Source organism: Chenopodium album, chromosome 20, assembly GCF_948465745.1.
Source record: "Chenopodium album chromosome 20, dcCheAlbu1.1, whole genome shotgun sequence".
In the NCBI taxonomy this organism is placed as follows: Eukaryota; Viridiplantae; Streptophyta; class Magnoliopsida; order Caryophyllales; family Amaranthaceae; genus Chenopodium; species Chenopodium album.
In genome coordinates, this window is record NC_137853.1 from 37,118,900 (window position 1) to 37,142,395 (window position 23,496).

Here is a 23,496-nt window from a genome sequence, read left to right on the forward strand (position 1 = left end):
GCAATTGACAGACCATCATTCAAAGCATAGAGTTCAGCCAAAAAAGGAGAAATCGAATCATATTTGCAAGAGAACCCAACATACCAAGTTCCATCCGATCTCCTAATTACCCCACCACCTGAAGAAACAGCAGAATTTAGCCAAGCTCCATCCGTGTTAATCTTGAAGTATCCATCTCTTGGAGCTTCCCAGTTAGAACTTGAACCCACCTTACTCTTTCCCTTCTTAGAATTTGAATCCTGTAAAAGTCCATTGGAAAGTTTAAAATCAAAGAAAAATTTAGTAAAGAGAGAAATTGGACCCATTATTTTCTCCTCAAAAATACAGGAATTTCTATGAAGCCAAAGATGCCATAAAGCAGTAACAAAAACCAATTTCCATTTTTTATCCAAACCAAGATTGTAATTTATCCAAGTATTCCAAGAAGAGTTTTTGAATATATTGAAATTAAAATTTTTTGGAAGATAAACTTTGGCCAATATATCATTCCATAAAATAGAAGAAGAAAAACAATCCCTAAACACATGTATATGGAATTCCGAATACAAAGTACATCTAGTACAAATAGGAGAAATTAAGGGCATATAATTAGATAAAGATTTAGCCACAGGTAAAATTTCATGAGCACAATTCCATAAGAACATCCTATATTTAAAGGGGGCTTGAATCTTCCAAACATTTTTCCAAGAGCTAATATTAGTAGAAACTGTACACTTTCCTTTTAGAAGGAAATTATAAGCCGATCTAACATTAAAAATCCCATCCTTACTTAAATCCCAAGTAATGAAATCCTCCATTATAGCACGCCTAGGTAAAGGAGTGGCTTTAATTAAATTAATTATATTAACAGGAAGAAATTGTTCAATCTCATCAAGAAACCAACATTTGTCCTTTATAATATTAGAAACCATCCAACAAGTCATATGAGAAGGAATAAGATTTATGATCACATCCTTCAAAGGAGCATTACCAACCCAATGATGATTCCATAAAGATGTGGAAACACCATTACCTATACCAACTCTAAGACCCGAGGCAAGTAATTCCCTTCCTTTCAAAATATCTTTCCAAATTTGAGAATGATTAGGACTACCATGACAATCAAAAAGACCCTTTTTCTTTAAATATTTCTCATTAAAAATCCTAACCCATAACTTATGTGGCTTAGTCAAAATATTCCACCCTAACTTAGCCATAAAAGCAATATTCCACAATCTCAACCTTCTTATTCCTAATCCTCCAATTTGCATAGGTTTAGTGACATGATTCCAATTTATTCTAGTTGAATATTTAGTTTATCAACTTTATTCCACAAGAATTTTCTACAATTTCTTTCAATATCATCACAAATTGAAACAGGAAGAATACTAGTTTGCATCAAATAAACAGGAAAAGCAGAAAGCACAGACTTTACCAAGGTACACCTACCTGCCAAGTTTAATAACTTGGATTGCCATCCTTTAATCTGATTGAAAGTTTTATCAAGCAAACCGAAATAATCACATTTTTACTGTACTTTCGTTCAATGATCTCCTCAAATAATAAGAAATTAGAAAAAAAAATCTTGTTCCACTCAATGACATTCTATACAAATTGGAAATATCTCTTGATTCAACTAATAAATTTCTCCCCCTCTTTCAATATGTTGTTCGTTTTCCTCATTCACTTGACAATATTCCCTTTTTTAAAACTTACCTTTTTTTCCCTCTAATGCAAGCTAGAAACTCAATCACTCTCGTTCAATATAATTTATGAAATATAGAAAGAAAAGAAAAACATCACATAGGCCTTTTATCAATGAAAAAAAATGTGTGATAGTTCTATGTGATAAATGAGACATTAAATTGAGAAGTGATCAACATAAGGAGAAATTGAATTCATATAATGAGATGAATTTGGTCATTAAATACCCCAAAACAGTTAGATGGCTTGTTTTGACAGAAGAGAAATATTCACAAAAATGCATTGAAATATTTAACAAATTATTCATACAACCTCTATTTACTTTAGTTGTAATGTTTGAAAATTTGCACTATTTGCATTCACTCTAATTGTGTAACAATCTGCAATGTCACCACCTTTGTTGATTTTATTATGGACAACATATATTAATTTGAGTTTTAAATTTTATTTCGTATCTATTTATAAAGATAAGATAGATTATAATTATTTATTAGTATATAAATGGATACAAGTGATTTAATGAAAATGTTCTCATTGCAGATGATCATGCATTTGAGTATGCCAAAGAAAGTTGTTCAACCAGAGCTTTAATCGTGTTTGGTTTCTTTTAATTTACTAGTTGCTGTGTACACTTATGTTACAACCTTACAACTTACCTTACTAATCTAACTATCTATATAAATATATATAGATTTGCTTTATTACACGTGTTAATTTAAGAGTTAATGAGACAATAACAGACTAACAATATTCAAAATCTTATACTGTACCTTAACCAAAATATATCATTGGCCTGGTAATAAATTAGAATTAAAATGTAGTACAAGTATAACGGTATGTTTACGGAGTTTTATTTGGCATATACAATTGGAGGTCATTATCATCTTATCAATTCCTTAAGCAGCATGCAACATGCCCAGCAAGCCAATTGCCGACACATTTTAAGAGTCTTTTGGATTTGGAAGCTTTGGTTATAACAAGTGGTTGAGTAAAACTATCACAAAAATAAAGTACTCGAATGGATCGCTATAATATTGAATTGAATATCTTCGATTTTGATAGAAGACTATCCTAATTTATGTTATTTTGTATCTTTGTTTCCAATGTTAATAGAGTGTCTTTCAAAAAATTCAATCAGGCACGGATCTTAAAAGTATGCTCAATCCGATCTAAACCTGAAATTACACGAAACTAATAATTAACAAGTCCCAAGTTCAACCTAGCGCCAACAAAAATAAAATTCGAACAAGATTTGAAATCACTACCTAATGGTAACTCAACCCTGATATGACCAATACTCGATATGACTAAGAATGAACTTGATGTGACTCGATCGAACTCGGACCAAGCACATTTAGGGCCTATTCTCTTACATTGAAATTCAGTTCAGTTCAGCTCCTAATTTCTTTCTCTTATAAAATATTCAGTTCAGTTCAGCTGAGTTAGTCAATGAAAACAGGCCCTTAGGTGTCCCCCTGATCCATATCCGACCCTAAACGTTTACAATAGACATTGACAAGGTTTGGCGAAGGTCAGAAAGGCATAAGGCCATGCCTCATCAACAATTCAACTAGAATATTTGAGTCGATGCCTTAAATGATGAGTTGATGGATACATTCACATGATGACATCCCAAATTCCCAATGCAACATTTTGGTACTTTTTAAATTTATAGCCAAAGTTAAACAAGACAAGTGTTTGTTTGTACGATCTCCTTGTAGATTACTGTGTTACGTACACGGTGCACCCTTTCACGAGATAATAAATAACGACTACTTTCCCATTTTATTACGTTGCTTGCTTGAAATTAAGACATGCATTTAATGTCATTCACATACTATATGCTTTGCTATACGGTACTATGCTATATTGGCCTGGTATCATCTACTCATTACACTACACGACTATAAAACTTGTTTATTATAGCCCCACTACTACTATTATACATCACCATGTCATTTTACATCAATTCATAGAAGAAATTAGGACAGCGAGCTTCTTGTTTTGGAGTGTTGATATATTCAAGTCCAAGCGGCCTTTATAGTGTAGTCCCAATTGCCCCTTGGGCCTTTAACGAGTCTTGTTACGGCAATTATACAACAAGTTTAAGTAAGAAGAGCGTTTGAACATGTACAAGCTAAGTAAGTTTAACTAAGTATTAGATCCATCATGCATCAAAATAGAAATGATAAAATCAACAACACAATTTGGAATAGAGGTTATTGATCGAACTTCTATCAACTTCTATCGCACTAGGCACTACTAGTCTATACTTATGTACGTAGTGTTCATCCTTTGTAGCTTTCATATGAAACAAGTTATATAATACTATATCATTTTATCCACGTGTCGAATGATATATAGATGAAGACTCTTCTCTCGCTATAGTGTTTAATTACACAACATAATTTGCCATTTTTAAGTACTTTTCATAAATTTATATTACCACTCAAATTCATCACCACTCTAAAAGTAGCATTAAGAAGTAATGAAAATTTAATGGAAAATGAACATATTTGGTGATGGAATGTTACTACATACCATAAATATTGATGTGGAACAAATTCTATTTATCATTTTATATACGGATCGAAGTATATAAATCATCATCACTAATGCTAATTATAAATGTTTATAACCAAATAATGAAATTTGGGCTATGAAATTTGTTTTTTTTTTATTTATTTTTTTTTAAAAAAAATGTTGTCATTGAATAGAATATAGGGGTTTGTAAACTAAACATTACTCTGTTCATGAATACTTACAACAGTAATTTGACCTATCCATCTAATGCAACACTTGCACCATAAATATATACAGTTTTGTATTAGTAAAAGTAATAAGAAGTAAATAAAATTGATGTTTGAAAAAAATAGAATGTGATTAATCTAATAACATATATTAAAACATTTAAATGTATGAATAGTGTAATAGTTAAATTGTTGCTAAATTTCGTAAATGGGATCAAGAGTAATAAAAATATATAACATAAATCTAGCTAGTAAAACCCTAATTAGGTTGGACTACCAACAAACATGACATAATTTCTCAACCACTATCAAACAATGATGGTTATAATAATCTTCCACTTAAGTGTAGAAATCCATGAGAACAAGGGGAAAATTGATAATTATTCTAGACCCACAATCAACAAGTCTTCTCCAAAGAATTGCTTTATTTATTTTTGTAGTTATAAATGCAATCATAACTTATTTTCATGTTTAAAATGATTGAATTTAACCATTTTACTCCTCATTTAGCCACTTTATTATTTGGCTATTGTGCATGCATTGTTTGATTTTTCTTTTTATATTTTTCTAATAAAGGCATGCTAACTTTGCTAAGCGGAGACATGAGGGACATAACTAATAATTTGGTCAATCACGGAGCAATGATTAACTCGATAACCGACGAGTGTTATTCTCTTAAGAAGAAAGAGTAAGGTGATTCAATTTTAGTCAACGTCAAGTGCTGCGTTCTTAGGGGCTCGAGATGACTACTATATAATGTGATTAGAATAAAGCTCGAAAATAAAGCATGTAGTTCACTTCAAGGCATTATATTGATCAATTCCAATTCAAGACATGTTTTATTAACCACGTTAAGTTTAATTAAGTGAAATTGTACAGTTATACTTTAGCTTCCTTATCTTTAGCTTTTAGCTTGTTAATATAATCCGAGTAGACTCAAGTAAGGTTTCGAACTAATAGAATTGTGCTTCTTAGTTCTTACTAACAAAAAAGCCCGTCAAAAAAAGAAAGAAAGAAATTAAATCCAACACATTGTTCCGAGCTTTTTTGGACTTTGAGTATTACAAGTCTCAACATAGCAAATGATCTACTTCTTGTTGTTTAAGGTTATGAGACAATATATTATATTCTTATTGACACCTTGAGGTTTTAATTTCATAAATTCATGATTTCTAATTGCAAAACTAATTCTCCACACTGTGTAATGCGCAAAGTTTTTTCAACATAAGATGCAACTTATTTATTTTTCAATAACTATACATGACTATACTTAGAAACGCTAAGTTGGACATTCAAGTGTAGAGGTCCATAGGATACATGCTGTGAAGAGTTCAAATCATGGTGAGGAAATAAAGGTGATGATGAATACAATGTTAAAGAATAATGAGAACTCATCACATGTAAAATTGAGACGATGCAATTAATTTAAAAAAGAGGAAGGAGTGAGGATATTTAATATCAAAGTACAAGTTATGTAGAGTTGTAAGTTACTCAACCTATTACTACCAAATGGTTTTATAATATATCTCTATTAATAAGCTTGTATAATAAGATCAAATTGCCATCATACATAAAAAGTTTGTAGATAAATTTAAAGTGTATGTTTGTGTGTAGAAAAGTCATCAATTTGAAATCCACGATTGAGATCTATACACTCTCCATTACATATATAGACTTTAGAAGTTCTTTGTCCAAAATATAAATTTAATGCGGAGTATTCCATAATCTTCAACTTTCATCTAAGAATATTTCCATTTTTTCTTTGGTGGTGAGACTTGGACTTAACAAGCATGAGTAATCTATTTACATACTATATGTTGTACTATTTTTTTTATTTTTTACAGAAAAAGCACTAGGTATAGATGTGTAGTAATATAGCTTGAATTTTATTCATATATTTAGATAATTGTATTTTTATTACTTTAATTCTATAATATTTAATTATAAGTATTAACACCTTATATGAGCAATTTACATGGTGAGCAAATTGTGTTTGTCATATTCATATGTGGACTATTATGAAATAGACTAAGAATTACTTATATAGTTATATGACCAAAATCATATTCAAATTAACAGCCAGCCGATGCCAATCTGGAACAACTCAATGCGAATCAGCTCATGGCTTCTACTGCTCCCAACGCATTTGATTATAGATCATGCACAATTACCAAAATTAATCATCAACAAAAATACAAATTATGCTTATTAATCTTTTCCTTTCATTCTAAATTAATATTTAAATATCTGATTTGTACTAAGTAATATACTACGAGTAATATAAAATGACTTTAGTAGCTCTGTAATTGTCTACTAAACTGTCATTACTAATACTATATTAGTTTAATATAAGAGCAGAATTAATTTCTTCACAAGAAGCAAATAAAATCCAATAATTAAAAAACCGTTACTTTCTAACACAACTTTAATATTCGAGTAATACACACGAGAGCATGATGCGCATCATATTCTCAAATCTCAAACCTTTCTACTTCACCGAGTGGCAGAGAGCGCCAAATGAGACCTTCTTCCCCTTCTTTTGCTGAACTACTCCCTTCTTTTCAGATTTTTTTTTCCCTTCTCCCTCTAACCCAGAAAGTGGAAGTGAAAAAAGAAAAAAGCAATGTATTACCCAGCTTTCCTTTTCATCTAAAAAGAACCATTAATCCATTATAAACTTTAAAACAAAAAAATTCAAGGAAAAAAAAAAAAGGAGAGAGAAAAAACTCAAATTTTTGCCTCAAATTTCCAAGAAAAAGGTCCCAAAAACAACAGTCATTCAAAACCAAATCCCATTTTTTATTACCAAATTTACTCTTACCCACTTCTCAATCTACTCTGTTCTTTAATTTGGATATTCAGCTCCCTAAATCTATGAGGTAGGTCACCTGAATCTCCACTTCCACTAATTATTTTTTCTATTTTACCTAATAAAGATTCAATCTTTTACCCAAATCTTCATCAAACTATTGCTGTTAATTTCAACATTTTTGGCACAATTTTTCTGGGTTTTTAATTTCATTTTCTGGGTAAATTTCTTTACATTTTTTTAGCAATTAAATGGTTGAATTTGAAAAACCCAATTGCTAAAAAAAATGTCTAAAAATAGCAACATTTCAATCCCACCACCTCCTTCAACCCCTCTTCCTTCATTTCCATCTCCTCCAACTTCTAATTACAGTACAATTAGCCCAGTTCTCCTTCTAGTTATAGTGATTTTAGCAATAATCTTCTTTATTGCTGGAATTCTTCAATTTTTAGTTAGATATCTTATGAAGAGACCCTCATTTTACCCCTCAAATTCATTTTCTAATTCTAGAAACCCTGAAAGTACAAATTCCGGCGCAATTCAAAGGCAACTTCAGCAGCTTTTTCGGCTTCATGATTCTGGGTTAGACCAACCTTTAATCGACGCTTTACCTGTATTTTTTTACAAAGATATCGTTGGTTCGAAAGAACCCTTTGATTGTGCTGTTTGTTTATGTGAATTTTGTGACCAAGATAAGTTAAGATTGTTACCATTATGTAGTCATGCTTTTCACATTAGTTGTATAGATACTTGGCTTTTGTCAAATTCCACTTGCCCTCTTTGTAGGGGTAGTTTATTGGGGTCTGAATTGGAGAATCAGGAGTTTAGCTTGGAGTTTTGGAGGGCAATGTCATTTGGAAGATCAATCGATTGCGAAGCGAGCTTTCGTATTGGTAATTCCTTTAATACTAGTCATGGTTATAAGCCTACTATCATGGAAGAGAATTCAAACGAAAGGAGAGTGTTCTCCGTGAGACTAGGCAAGTTTAAGAGCTCGAATGATCGAGGTGGGAGTACTAGGGAGTTTGAGAATGGTGAGACTAGTAGTGCCAAAGGCGGTATTAGTGACCGCGATCACATCAATGGTAATGGTAATGGTAATGTTAGTGTTAGTAGTCAGATTGATGCTCGGAGATGTTTCTCATTAGGGTCATATCAATATGTGCTAGCTGATTCCGAATTGCAAGTAGCATTATTGACTGATGTCGGTGCTAGTGGACGTGTTACAAAGAGTGAAAAATTGATGGGGCAATGTGGGAATAATCATATGGTAGATGGAGATATTGAAGGGAAGAAGATTAGTAAAAGGAGCAAAGGAGAGAGTTTCTCTGTATCAAAGATATGGCTTTGGTCTAAGAAGGGCAAATTTCAAGGTCATTCAGAAGTTTCTAATGGTAATGTTAATGTTAATGGTGGTCCAACTCCTTTTAATGTTGTCTTACCATTCTCTACTAGAGATCAAGTTCTTCATTGATTTGTTCAATTACTGTATTACTTTTTGTATAATTCTTTTTGGCCATCTTCATTAATTGAGTAAATTCTACTTTACCATAATTTTTTTTTATTTGATCTTATTATACTTTTGTTGCTATCTCCTTGTTACTTTTGTTTGATGTATATATTTGAAATTGTACTCTTTATAATAGCACTTCACTTCCTGTCATCTGATGCACGCTCGTAGTTCTTTGTATTTAGGGATGGCAACAGGTCGGATCTGTGACCAATTTCTGCTAGAAGTTAGTTTTACCGGTTTTAGATCGATCTTTATATTCGAATCGGATTCGGATTGAATAAATGTGGTAAAAGTGAAAACTTGAAATTGGTTGTTCAACCAAAAGGGGAAAAAGGAAAAAGCAATGGAAAATAGTGGTAGTAAAAATATTCTGTTTCTTTCTTTCGATGTTTCTCCCACTTTTATGCAAAAAGAGGCAAAGAAAGCATAAGGTCCACCAATGTCAAATGACAAATCTCTGAAAAAGTCAAATAGGGTAAGATGGCGTCACGTTACCATACTAACCATAGTCAACAGTAATTGCAATTTTGTTGGAGCTGCTAAAACATTTGGTTTGGACTGTCTATGTACTCTACAGTGAAATTTAGCTGGCTGTAAGAGATTAGGTATGAGTTAACAGTTAACAGCCAAGATGTACTTGTATTAATTTATTATGTCTGTACCAAATGATTGATATGGCCAAATGAAGATATGAATGTGTATAAGATCTCATAATTGACAATCAGTGGCGGATTTTGGCTGAAAAATCGAATATGTCGAAAATAAGAAATACAGTGCATAGGATTATTCACAATTGGTATTGTAGGTAAAATAAGTACAATATTACTCTATACAAGTAAATTTTTTACATGTTAAGAGTCTCAAAACTATCACTGGAGTCCATTCACTGATGGTTAGCATGACACAATAATTGTGTAAAAACTATAAGCGATAAGACGGACGAGTAATATAGAATGTTTCATCTTAACTCTTTAAGTCCTACACTCGCTCCCATGTATTCCCTCTATACTTATGGTTAACCAAGTCGGAATTCTCGTAATTGTGCATACACTTGATACTTCCTTCATGAATGTAACGTTTGAAACTTATATACAGATTGAGTATATCCCTTTTAAGTATAACTCCGTGCTACTACGTGTGGAGTATAAATATCAAATACTTTAGCATTTTCATCTTATTCAATGTACACTTTGCCCAACATTTAAATGCTAAGTTACTAAGTAAGCATTAGTCTTACAATCGATCATGATTATGTAAATTTTTTTTTTTTTTTTTTTTTTTTTTTGGCTATGTAACTATGGTGATGGTGATGATGAACGGTCTATGACTCTATGATGATAACGGGGGATGGTGAATGGGATTTTATTTTCTTTTTCCTTTTTCTTTAGTGGTTAAAATGACAAATTTTGATTTGGGTTGTAAGTGAAAATGGGCTTGAAAGTACTCTTATGGGCTAGAGAAAATTGAAGATAAGCTAATAACCCAAAAGGCCAAAACTATTATCATGTTTTAGAAAAAACACCAACCACAGCTGCAATTGTAAACCCAATTGTAATAGTTTTAAAAATAAATTTTTTTTTTAAAAAGAAATATACTACCTCCAGTCCGAGTTAGTTGCAACTTTGGGGTATTATTTGTGAGTTATAAAATATTCCAAAGTTGCAACTAACTTGGACCAGAGGTATCAATACTTATATACTAAAAGACACACCAGCAATGACACGTGTCATCTCCTGGTGTGTCCTTAGTTATTTTTTTTTCTTTTTACTAAAAAAAAAATATTTCAATTAAGGAAACAAATCACTTACAAATATTATATTATTTATTTTATTTATTTTTTAACATATTCCATATTAACATGTAGTAATTATTATATTTAAAATAAAAGATTTATTCAGAAATCTTTCTAAAAAAAATAATCAATTATATACCAAAAATCAAAATTTTAAAATAATCTTACAATAAGAAAAAATATTGCTCAGATTTTTTGCCTACTTTTGTTTTAGTTGTGTATTGGAAGCTACAATTAAATTTGCAAATACCAAATTAACATATTTCATACTTTTATTATTTCTCGACTAATTTATGATTATACTGAGTAAAGTAATACTTCTCAATCAATACTATATAACTATATATATAACTAAAGATCACCGTGCATGGCACGGGATCTAACCTAGTTATTTACTTATTCTCTAAACCATTTTAAATTTTTATCAAAATGTAATGTAATAAAATTTAGCAGTCCAATAACTCCAAATAGGGTTGCTCATCGCTTAAAGAGGAAATCGTTTTGAATTTTTTTTTGCTCGTTTACTTATATTTGTATACAATTAACTTTCTCTGGGTTTTTTTAATGGCATCCATGATATAGTTCGTGGATTTCCACGGGAGCCATGAATGCACTACAAATTGTCTACTAGCACAGGATTTTTGTATTGGACTTGGAGATGTAAGTTGGGTTGGTAAGTTAACTCTTGGAGTTTCAGCCTAACAATATAATTGGGCTATGATCCATGATCCTAATGGGTTTAAAACTTAAAATATCCTTTGGTATGTATGCTATGAAATTCGGGTCATATTTTTTGTGAATGTACTTGTATAGTGTTATCTACCAAAAGATAACTACTCCGTATATACATAACCGAATGATACACCTAAACTTTCGAATACATTATACATGTAAGATTAGTGAAGGTTTTTTTTATTTATTTATTTATTTATTTTTTTTTTTATTTTAATGAACCACATGTACAATACAAATTGAAAAGGGACTGGATTAATATTTTCAACTCTAACTATTAGATCAATACATACCATGCAACCATGCAATAATCTTAAAATCAAAATTAATAATCAACATATAAGTAAAAGCAGTGGCAGTTCCACAAATTTTCCTTATGGATTCGGTCATTGGAATTCTTGCAAATAGAGAAAAATCAAATAGCTTAGCATAATCCAATTTTTTTGCAAAATTAATTTAAAATATTCAGGTTTGCATGTGTTAAAAATTAAAATTGAACTCGATAAATTATTTTTTTAAAGCGATTTATTACATCATTATTTTTAACTAGGAACAATAATACTAAGTATCAAAAAAAATGTGACAAACTATCTTTTAGTAGTTGATCATCCATCTAATTAATCAATTTAATTTGTCCTTCACATAATTCACAGACGAGAATGCTCTTCACATATTCAAAACTAACAATTTTTACTTTTAATAATTAACACTTATTTTACATCTATATACGAATTATAAACCTACTTATTCTCTGAGTGAGTATACATGAAAATTGTAAATTATTATTCTACTTATATCCTAAAATCTAAATCAGTGTAATTTTGTTTCATAAAAAAGTGTAATTTAACTCTATTGTTCATTTTTTAAATTAGCTCGCCCAAACTAACTAATCTAATGATTAATTAGTGATTGCTTGAATGTAATCAACAACAATCAGTTCATATATATAAAAGTAGTTAGAGAAACGGAGATAAATTAAAAGCGGTAATTTTTATTCATTATAACCATAAAACCTACATAAGTGATGGTATTCACAATAATAGCTATAAGAGTTATGACGAATAAAAAAAAAAAAGAGTGATAAAGGAGAGATCAACAAACTGCAGCACGATTAAGACAATAACAGATACGATAATAGCGATATGACAAATTGGGTCACCATTTGCATCCGAAGTCTCCGGTAAGTATTCTCGGGGGTTGACGGAAGTACCGGTGCTGGTGCTGGTGCTGGTGCTGGTGGTGAGAGGGAAGATGGAAGGGTCGTCAACTTTGTTCAGAATGACGGAATCCCCAACAACGTTGAATGCCGCTTCAGCGAGGAAGTTGGAATCCTCTGCAGGCACTGCTCCTATGATAGCCAGAAGGAGGAGAACGAAGGAAGTCATGGAAGCCATGTTTAATTTGTTTGAGCAAATTCAAAGAGTACTAGTGTCAGTGTGTGTAAGCTGTTAGAACAAACTTAGAACTATTTATAAACATTTTGGGCTAACTAACTCACTCCAAATTTTATACCAAAATAAGTGTAAGAAAAATAAAATTATACCAAAATCAATACTACGTAAAAATAAACTAACTTCAAAGACGCAATACTTTTTAGTGAAATGTTAAAACAACTACTGTAAATATTTGTACACGTAAATTAAGTTATTAACTACTACCTCATTTTCAAATTACGTAGGATGTGTTTGAGTACTTATATGAGATATAATAAATTTAATTATTAAGCAAAATATGAAACAAGAATTGTGTTAAAAAAACTAATTCTAACTCCAAATGTCAAAAAAAAAAAAAAGAGTTATCTTAAATGAAAAATATATATATATATATATATATATATATATATATATATATATATATATATATATATATATATATATATATATATATATATATATATATATTGAAGGTTAAAAACCCTTAATATAGTATGTATGAACTTATTTTTTCTAATATGATGGGAAGTAAAAAACACAAAAACAAGGTGAGTAGTTCAGGGCTTGTTTGACATCATTTTTGGTTTTCAGTTTTCTGTTTTTTTGAAAACCAAAAACCAAAAACAGGAAACAAGAAAAAGGTGTTTTCACTTTTCAGCTGTCAGTTTTCAAAATTATCATGATTTTAATAAGTGTATATAGTTTTTGTTTCATTATGTGACATAAATAATACACTTTTAAAAAACAAAAAACCAAAAAACAGAAAACCACGACGATGCCAAACGAACCATCAATCACTTGATTATATTTTCCAATTGGTCACTTGGTTTGTTATATTTAGATGTGTATACGTCTTAATGTTTGGGAATTCTTGGTTGTGTTTTTGCTATATTTGTAAGTTAAATCATCATATTTCTGGAATTATATCTCTATTAATGCTGAAATGTACCTTGCATTCCAACTAATACATTATTCCAACAACGACAATAGCTATATTAGGAGTTATGAGCTGAAATTTTGGGGTTCACTCTATTAAGAGTCTTGTCTTGATACGCTCAACTTCAATTCAATTCACTTCTAACGACCACTCCATCCAATTTTGATCGACTTTATCTAATTATAATCATCTGTTTTCTTTATTTCTGACTCACTCTACCTTCATGGTTGATCACTCGTCTCTCTATTGTATATATACTTGTACTTATTTTTCATCTCAACTAAATCTGTCGTTTATAGTAATATTCTTTTCGTCTCTCTATTGTCTACAACTCTACATACTTATTTTACATCTCCCTTATTCCAGTTTTATTTGTCACATATAGTAAAACTCTTCTCAGTGTACTATTAATGCACCTAATAATCATGATTGACATCTCTAATCTTAGTGTTATTTCTTTTTTTATAGTTTGATTAGAGACATTTAATATTATATTCAAGTATTATTCTTTTAAAAACTAATTCAGATTATAGCAATGGTGGATAAACGAATTTTAGAATATGGGTTTGGAAATTTCTAATTATTACGTCGAATCGTATCACAACAAATGACATGTTTGATTTTTAATTATACTTCTATTGTATTTAGTTACTATTCTTATGTACTAACATTGCTCGAATTTTTTTAAAAAATGTACGTACTAAAAACATTTCTTATCATGAAATATGTACATAAATAAGTACTTCGTATTACTTTAATATTACGTAATATCAACTTTTTATATTTAAAATCAAATAGTGTATTGATATTTTTGTTAAGTTAGTCATTTATTGAATATAGTAGAATAAGTATTTAACTGAGGCTACTTTATGGGGAATTTTTATTTTTATTTTTTTTTTTAAAAAAAAAAAAAAAAACAAAAAACAAAAAAAAACATTGGGGATGAAGATAATGGTTAAATGGTAGAGGTAGAATTTTAAATTTGATAGTATATCAAGTGATTATCAATAATACTTGTAACGACCAAAAAATCAAAAATCAAACTTCAAAAAATCAAACTTCAGAATATCAGAAGAAAACATAACATATGGTCTATGGAGTATCAAAATATCTTAGTCCTAAAGGGAACACCAACATCATGGAACATCAACATCAATGATACATATGCTACTACATACTAAAGGAAATGAAAAGGAGGGAAAATGAAGACGGAAAATAAGGGAGGGAATTTTTTAAGTTAAAAAATTCGAATTAAACCCCAATTTAACCTTTACTTAACGTTTGTTTAACGTTAAGTGTATAGTTGATAATCGTGTGAAAAGTGGGGTGTACCGCTGATAAACAAAAACTAAGTTTGTGTACCATTGATAAAAGCCCGAACCTTGAGTGTACCATTGATAATTTCCCTTTTAAATATTCCACAATTTAATCACCAAAACTTTTTGCTCAATCTCCCAATTACTTATGTAAGTATAAATTAGATTTCATACAAAGTTCTCCTTTCCATTCATTGGACTTCGGATGACTTTTCTTCAAGATCAGCCCCATAGCAATCCTATTTTTCGAGCCCAAAGGATTTCTTCCATCCTTCTTACTACTAGGAGTATTTTTTTTTATTATTTTTTTTTCCTTTAGAAAATAAAGGAGTATTTTTTTTTAAAAAAAAATATTACTTCCTCGGTTTCAAAACGATCTCACTTTGATTGTACATATTTGCCAACACATTAGATTGATCATAAATATTTATATTTTTAATTACATAAGTAGTAAAATATATAACAATGAAATTTTAATAAACAACTCATTAATACGAATCAAACAAAACTTAACAGACTACATAATACATTACCGATGTCATATTTTATACACTCCGTATTATTAGTACTCTAACAAAAAATAAAAATTCTTTAATCATGAAAATAATGTTAAAATTACAACTTTACAAGTGAGAATTGTGTTTTTGACATGGTTAAGAAATCTTTTATCCATTTTAAGTCAACTCTATGTTTACTCCTATTTCCTAAAATATGTCCTTTACCATATCAATAGAAGTAAATACGAATCATCTTCTTCCAAATTTAATGCTTTTCCTCTGTTTCTTCCCTTTCCAAATTTAAAACCTTCTTTCAAATACATCCCGCATTGAACCAGTTTCTGAGGTAATCTTCTTTCAAACTCCTATTGCCTTCTCATACTTGCATCCCGCATTGAAGCAATTTCTCAGGTAATTTGTTTCTTTTTTTTTTAATTTTTTTTTTTTTTTTTTCGTAATCATCATGTCAATTTCACAACCCAGGGTTTACCGTTTATCTAATTTAATTTCATTGTCAATGTAGTAAGTTTAGGGTTCGAAATTCTGAACTATTGGTTCTAATTACTACGGAGTAAGATAGTATGAAAGAAAAGAAAATTAAAAGCCTAATTTGATAATTGAATCAAATATTAAAACTATTTATGAGCCTTAATTGATAATTGAATCAAATTTAGTTGCTAATGCATTGCAGAACCCTTTAATGTTAGAATTGCATTTACGTATAACTGTGACAGATTCTTAAGATTGAAATATATTGCCGTAGTAATAGTTGCATATTCAATTCTGATGTGATTTTGTTGCTAATTTTATGAATTGTGGATTAACTGAGTAGTTTTGAGAATGGGAGGAGGATTCAGAGTGTTACATTTGGTGCGACCGTTTCTTTCGTTTCTACCTGAGGTGCAAACAGCAGACAGGAAGGTACCCTTTAGAGAAAAGGTGATCTACACTGTTATCTCCTTGTTTGTATTTCTAGTGTGCAGTCAGCTTCCGCTTTATGGAATTCACGCCACCACCGGGGCTGACCCGTTTTATTGGATGCGTGTCATCCTTGCTTCCAACCGCGGTACTGTCATGGAGCTTGGTATCACACCCATTGTCACTTCTGGGTTGGTGATGCAGCTCTTGGCAGGGTCTAAGATTATTGAAGTCGATAACAATGTCCGAGAGGACCGTGCACTTTTGTAAGTACCATATTGTGCTCTTGTATCCTTTGTTGTATGCTCTACTTTGTGTCTGTGGTTCTTTTTAGAATTATCGAGTTTTATATTAAGTAATCTACCTGTAAGTATCAATAACTGATTTGTTTATAATATGTGAACTTGGTGAAGACAGTACAGCAGGAATGTGTTGTTTATCTTGCAAATGCAATTAGCTTCCTGTATCTTGATTGCAGATTGTGTGTCTGTCTTTAGTTATATGACTGTTTTTTTTGCTCGAGTTGTACTGAATACTTCATCAGGAGTGTAGTGTTTTTGTTATAATTAATACAATAGCCTTTAGCTGCAGGAGCTTGTAGATTGGATGAGTTGTATATTTTAATCGTGAGTTATGCTTTTTTTTTTTCATTGGAGTTGTATAAATTTCTAATATTTATAATGTTTTATTTAAACTTAGGAATGGTGCACAAAAGTTGTTGGGTATTCTGATTGCTGTTGGTGAGGCTGTAGCATATGTTCTTTCTGGGATGTATGGAAGTGTTGGACAACTTGGTGTTGGCAACGCGATTCTTATCATTCTTCAATTATGCTTTGCTGGTATTATTGTGATCTGCCTTGATGAACTTCTTCAGAAGGGTTATGGTCTAGGTTCTGGCATTTCATTTTTCATCGCAACCAACATCTGGTAAGCTTCAATCTTTATTGTGTCGTGGTATTTTATCTCATTATGGTGTAGAGTATTTTTGCTAAAACATTTTGTTTTCTTAATTTGTAGTGAGAACATCATCTGGAAAGCATTCAGCCCAACCACCATTAATGCTGGCCGTGGACCTGAGTTTGAGGGTGCTTTGATTGCTTTGTTCCATCTCTTAATTACCAGAACTGACAAAGTTAGGGCCCTTCGAGAGGCATTTTTTCGACAGAACCTTCCCAATGTAACCAACTTGCTTGCAACTGTCTTGGTCTTCCTTATTGTCATCTACATCCAAGGATATCGTGTTGTATTGCCTGTGCGCTCAAAGAGTGCTCGTGGCCAACAGGGCTCATATCCCATCAAGTTGTTTTACACCTCAAACATGCCCATCATTCTTTTATCTGCTCTTGTGTCCAACCTTTACTTCTGCTCACAGGTACTGGAGTTAGCAATTGATTATGTTCTCACTGGTTATCTTATAATTTATTCCCAGGATTATAAATGTTTGTGGATTTTGTGCAGTTGCTGTACAGGAAATATGGCGGGAACTTCTTTGTAAATTTGTTGGGCATGTGGAAGGTGTCTGAATATGGTGGTCAATCAATCCCAATTGGTGGACTTGCTTACTATGTTACTGCCCCAACCAGGTGTGTATCGCTCTTAGTTTAGTTTGACTAGCTTCAAGGTTGCCAGTTGTTTGATTAGATGTTTCTCATTATTCATGTTTGGACTTGCAGCTTGGCGGACATGGCAGCACATCCTTTCCATGCTCTATTCTATATAATTTTCACGCTTTCCGCATGTGCTCTATTCTCAAAGACATGGATTGAGGTTTCTGGATCATCTGCTAGGGATGTGGCTAAGCAACTCAAGGTGACATATATAATAACAGTGAAATTTGTTTTTGATTCGCTCTTTTTTTTTTGTTTGGAGAGGAGACTGTTAAAAGCAGTCTGGTTGGTTGAAAGATATCTCATGGTATATCGTGTGATTGTGAGATGATCCATTGACCTTGCAATATTCAAACATTTTCCAGCAATGTGTTATTAATTTGAGTTTTGTGACTTTGCAGGATCAAGGTATGGTTATGCCTGGACACCGTGATTCAAACTTGCAGAAGGAACTCAACCGTTACATTCCCACTGCTGCCGCCTTTGGAGGCATGTGCATTGGTGCATTGACAATCTTGGCAGATCTCATGGGTGCCATTGGCTCAGGAACTGGAATCTTGCTTGCAGTGACAATTATCTACCAGTATTTTGAGACCTTTGAAAAGGAGCGAGCAAGTGAACTTGGATTCCTTGGGCTTTAAGTGCCTTGATTATGTTATACTTGGTCTATGATATTGATAACTTATGTATTTTAAATACGAAGTACTTATCATGATTTTGTGTAAAATATTCTTAATGGAAAATATAGGATAATTACTATTAGTTTGTGAAATTATAGGTAAGTAATATCGCTTCATAAAGATTTTAAATCAAGACCATGGATAGCTTTATTTTTTCCAACACCTTCGCAAGTGTATAGAAAATTCTAAAGTTTGTTCTGTATGCATGGCCCATGAAGGCATGAATTTAAACTCTCCAAACATCTATGTCAGTTTCACACCTTTTGCTGTGCTTATTGATGATATTTGTAACCTCTCTCGTTCCTTCGTTGCTTTTTCTATGTCTCATGTTAAATGTTCTGGAAATACTCTAGCCCACAATGTAGCAAGATGGGACTCTAGAGGATGTAACGAATTTGTTTGCTTAGGTCCGTTTCCCCAAAGTCTCTTAACTTTGACGGAAATTGATCTCTATTATTAATGTTAATTAGCAAGTAGTTTCAAAAAAAAATAAAAAAAATCACCTTCATATTTAACAAAGTTACAAACTGCTCTAATGAAAATAGATACTACTCAAATCATTAGAGATGATTACGATACATAATGAAAGTATTCGGATAAAATAGGAGACCCACCCCATACCCACTTATGGAAATACTATAGCTAGCTTAATTCCATAATATGGAATAGTGCTAATTGATTATTCATTACTGATCAGATCAAATTGAATCATGTCTATACATATATCTCATAAATTACCCTAGTATTTATTTGTTTACAAGATCCTAATACTTTTATTTTAATCAACACAATGAAACATACTCTTTCTTTAAAAGGTTTAGACATTAGTTTACAGTTTTATAAGAGCAACTCCAATGGTAAGCTAATTAACAAAATAGCTTATGTCACATAAGATTATAAGCTAATCTTTTTTTAGCTAATTTTTGCTCCAATGGTTAGCTAATAGTGTTTTGGGTGTTTTTGTCCCTCGAAAACTGGTCCGGTGCGGCCTGTACCTGCAAGACAAACAGAGACACCAGTTGGTAGGTGCTCCGCCTCCGACGATCAAGTTAGTAACTTGAAAGGAGAGAAAAAGGTGCGGAAATTTAGGTGGGGATCTGCTCGGATTCCAAGCTCAGTTGTCTCTATCAAAGGGACAGTTTGTAATAAATGGTAAAACGTGCCCTCCAAAAGAGGGGAATCTCCCTATTTATAAGGTCTTCGGGAATTGTGCCCCTGATTAGGTCACAGAACCCTAATCAGTGGTGGGCTGCGCCGTTTTACGGCTTTCTCGGGATTTGGGCCTGAAGGCCGTCATCCTCCAAATATCTGGGATGACACGTGTCAAGCAGGGATAGGTCCACTTTGGACCACCCTGGGGCTGACACGTGCCATCCTCTGGTTGATCCACATGGCAGGGTAAAATTACCCTAAACAAATAGCTTGTGATTTAATTGAGCGTTAATTAGTTGATTAGCTTTTTACATTTAATTTTATAAATATATCAACCTATCTTTTTGATAATTTTATTTCTCAAGCAAATTAGCAAATTAGCTTTTTATATTGGAGTTGCTCTTAATGGTTAAGCTAATAGCTAGAGAATTTTCTAAATTACAACCAAGTCCCTAAATACAACCACATAGCCTATAATCCACACTTTTTACGGAAATTTTGAGATTCGGGGCCCGGTGGCAAAAAGTGTTGAGACCCTATGGGATATATCTCGTGGTCATATAATGTCGTTTGAAACCATATATGATCATTATATGTTGTCAAAAATATACGTGATAGGCTTGAGTTTACGAATTCAATGAAAGTTGTGAACGGGTAAAATGACCGTTTAAGGGCATCTTGGATGGTTCCACCAACCCAATTGGACACCCGGAGGGTACTAAGGACCATGGTAAACATCTCGTCAATTTTTATTTCCGGGAGAAAAAAGGTCAAAAAATTACAAAATTGATGGCTACAATCCAAGCTTTTTGAGGAAATTTTGAGGTTTAGGAGCCCAGTAGCGAAAAGCCTTGAGACCCTAAGGGATAAATCGCGGGGTCATATAATGCCGTTGAAACCATATATGATCATTATATGTTGTCATAAACGTCCATGGTAGACTTGAGTTTACAAAATTGGTGCAAGTTCCGAACGGGTAATATGACTGTTTCGGGACATATTGGATGGTTCCACTGACCCAATTGGACTCCCGGAGGGTATTAGAGACCATGGTAAACATCTCGGGAATTTTTATTTCCGGGCGAAAAAAGGTCAAAATTACAAAATCGAAGGCTATAATCCACGCTTTTTGAGGAAATTTTGAGGTTTCAGGGCTCGGTGGCGAAAAGTGTTGAGACCTTAGGGGATATATCTCGGTGTCATATAATGCCGTTTGAAACCATATATGATCATTACATGTCGTCATAAACGTCTGTGGTAGGCTTGAGTTTACGAAATCACTACAAGTTGTGAACGGGTAAAATGACCGTTTAAGGGCATATTGGATGGTTCCACCGACCCAATTGGACTCCCGGAGGATATTAGGGACCATGGTAAACATCTCTGCAATTTTTATTTCTGGGCAAAAAAGGTCAAAAAATTACAAAATTGAAGGCTATAACCCACGCTTTTTGAGGAAATTTTGAGGTTTCGAGGCCCGGTGGCGAAAAACCTTGAGACCCCTAAGGGTACATCTCGGGGTCACATAATGTCGTTTGAAACCACATATGATCATCACATGGTGTCATAAACGTCCGTGGTAGGCTTGAGTTCACGAAATTAATGCAAGTTGTGAACGGGTTAAATGACCGTTTAATGGCATATTGGACGGGTCCACCGACCCAATTGTACTCCTAGAGGGTATTAGAAACTATAATAAACATCTTGGAAATTTTTATTTTCGAACGAAAAATGGTCAAAAATTTTCAAAATCAGGCTGTAATAATCCATGTTTTTTGAGGAAATTTTGGGGTTTCGAGGCACGGTGGTGAAAAGTGTTGAGACCCTAGGGTGTATATCTCGGGGTCAAATAATGCCGTTTGAAACCATATATGATCATTATATGTTGTCATAACTCATAAACGTACGTGGTAGGCTTGATTTTACAAAATCACTTCACGTTGTGAACGGGTAAAATGATCGTTTAAGGGCATATTGGATGGTTCCACCGACCCAATTTGTATCCTGGAGGATAAGGGACCATGGTAAACATCTTGTCAATTTTTATTTTCAAGCTTAAAAAGGTCAAAAAATTACAAAATTGAAGGCTATAATCCACGCTTTTTTAGGAAATTTTGAGGTTTCGGGGCCCTGTGGCGAAAATCCTTGAGACCCTAAGGGATACATCGCGGGGTCATATAATGCCGTTTGAAACCATATATGATTATTATATGTTGTCATAAACGTCCGTGGTAGGCTTGAGTTTACGAAATCGGTGCAAGTTGCGAACGGGTAATATGACCATTTCAGGACATATTGGATGGTTCCACTGACCCAATTGGACTCCCGACGGGTATTAGGGACCATGGTAAATATCTCGACAATTTTTATTTCCGGGGTTAAAAAGGTTAAAAAATTACAATATTGAAGGCTATAATCCACGTTTTTTAGGAAATTTTGAGGTTTCGGGGCCCGGTGGCGAAAAGACTTGAGACCCTTAGGGATACATCGCGGGGTCATATAGTGCCGTTTGAAACCATATATGATCATTATATGTTGTCATAAACGTCCGTGGTAGGCTTGAGTTTACGAAATCACTACAAGTTGTGAACGGGTAAAATGACCGTTTAAGGGCATATTGGATGGTTCCACCGACTCAATTGGATTCCCGGAGAGTATTAGGGATCATGGTAAACATTTCGGCAATTTTTATTTTCGGGTGAAAAAAGGTCAAAAAAATTACAAAATTGAAGGCTATTATCTACGCTTTTTAATGAAATTTTGAGGTTTCGGGGCCCGGTGGCGAAAAGCCTTGAAACCCCTAAGGGTACTTCTCGGGGTCACATAATGTCGTTTGAAACCATATATGATCATCATATGGTGTCATAAACGTCCGTGGTAGGCTTGAGTTTACGAAATCATTGCAAGTTGTGAATGGGTAAAATGACCGTTTTATGGCATATTGGACGGGTCCACAGACCCAATTGGACTCTTAGAGGGTATAAGAAACCATAATAAACGTTACACAAATTTTTATTTTCGGACGAAAAATGGTCAAAAATTTACAAAATTGATGGCTATAATAATTCATGCTTTTTGAGGAAATTTTTAGGTTTCGAGGCCTGGTGGTGAAAAGTGTTGAGATCCTAGGGTATATATCTCGGGGTCAAATAATGTCGTTTGAAACTATATATGATCATTATATGTTGTCATAAACGTATGTGGTAGGCTTGAATTTACGAAATCACTTCAAGTTGTGAACGGGTAAAATGATCGTTTAAGGGCATATTGGATGATTCCACCGACCCAATTTAACTCCCGGAGGATATAAGGGACCATGGTAAATATCTCGGCAATTTTTATTTCCGGGCTAAAAAAGCTCAAAAAGTTACAAAATTGAAGGTTATAATCCACGTTTTTTTAGGAAATTTTGTTGTTTTGGGCCCGGTGGCGAACAACATTGAGACCCCAAGGGATACATCTTAGGGTCATATAGTGCCGTTTGAAACCACATATGATCATTATATGTTGTTATAAACGTCTGTGTGTGGTAGACTCGAGTTTACGAAATCACTGCAAGTTGTGAACGGGTAAAATGACCGTTTAAGAGCATATTGGACGGTTCCACCGTCCCAATTGGACTCTTGGAGGGTATTGGAAACCATGGTTAACATCTTGGCAAATTTTATTTATGGGCG

General features: G+C 32.8%; 1 protein-coding gene and 1 pseudogene across 1 annotated transcript; both read left to right on the forward strand.

Moving 5' to 3' along the window:
• The first annotated feature begins 7,158 nt into the window (after window positions 1-7,158).
• Window positions 7,159-8,751, forward strand: LOC145597427 (RING-H2 finger protein ATL46 pseudogene; annotated as a pseudogene).
• A 7,001-nt stretch (window positions 8,752-15,752) lies between these two features.
• On the forward strand, window positions 15,753-18,814 carry LOC145597896 (uncharacterized). The gene is made up of 7 exons (XM_081654164.1): window positions 15,753-15,873; window positions 16,295-16,646; window positions 17,080-17,307; window positions 17,398-17,752; window positions 17,839-17,963; window positions 18,054-18,189; window positions 18,389-18,814. The coding sequence occupies exons 2-7, from the start codon at window positions 16,303-16,305 to the stop codon at window positions 18,626-18,628; spliced, it is 1,428 nt and encodes a 475-aa protein (XP_081510290.1). The 5' UTR covers window positions 15,753-15,873; window positions 16,295-16,302; the 3' UTR covers window positions 18,629-18,814.
• Window positions 18,815-23,496: the final 4,682 nt, after the last annotated feature.

Bases quoted from the DNA above. Each gene is read 5' to 3' on its own strand.
- LOC145597896 (XM_081654164.1), top strand. From the start codon at position 16,303: ATGGGAGGAGGATTCAGAGTGTTACATTTGGTGCGACCGTTTCTTTCG. The intron at 17,964-18,053 runs GTGTGTATCGCT...TTGGACTTGCAG, and splicing joins TATGTTACTGCCCCAACCAG to CTTGGCGGACATGGCAGCAC. The intron at 18,190-18,388 runs GTGACATATATA...GTGACTTTGCAG, and splicing joins ATGTGGCTAAGCAACTCAAG to GATCAAGGTATGGTTATGCC.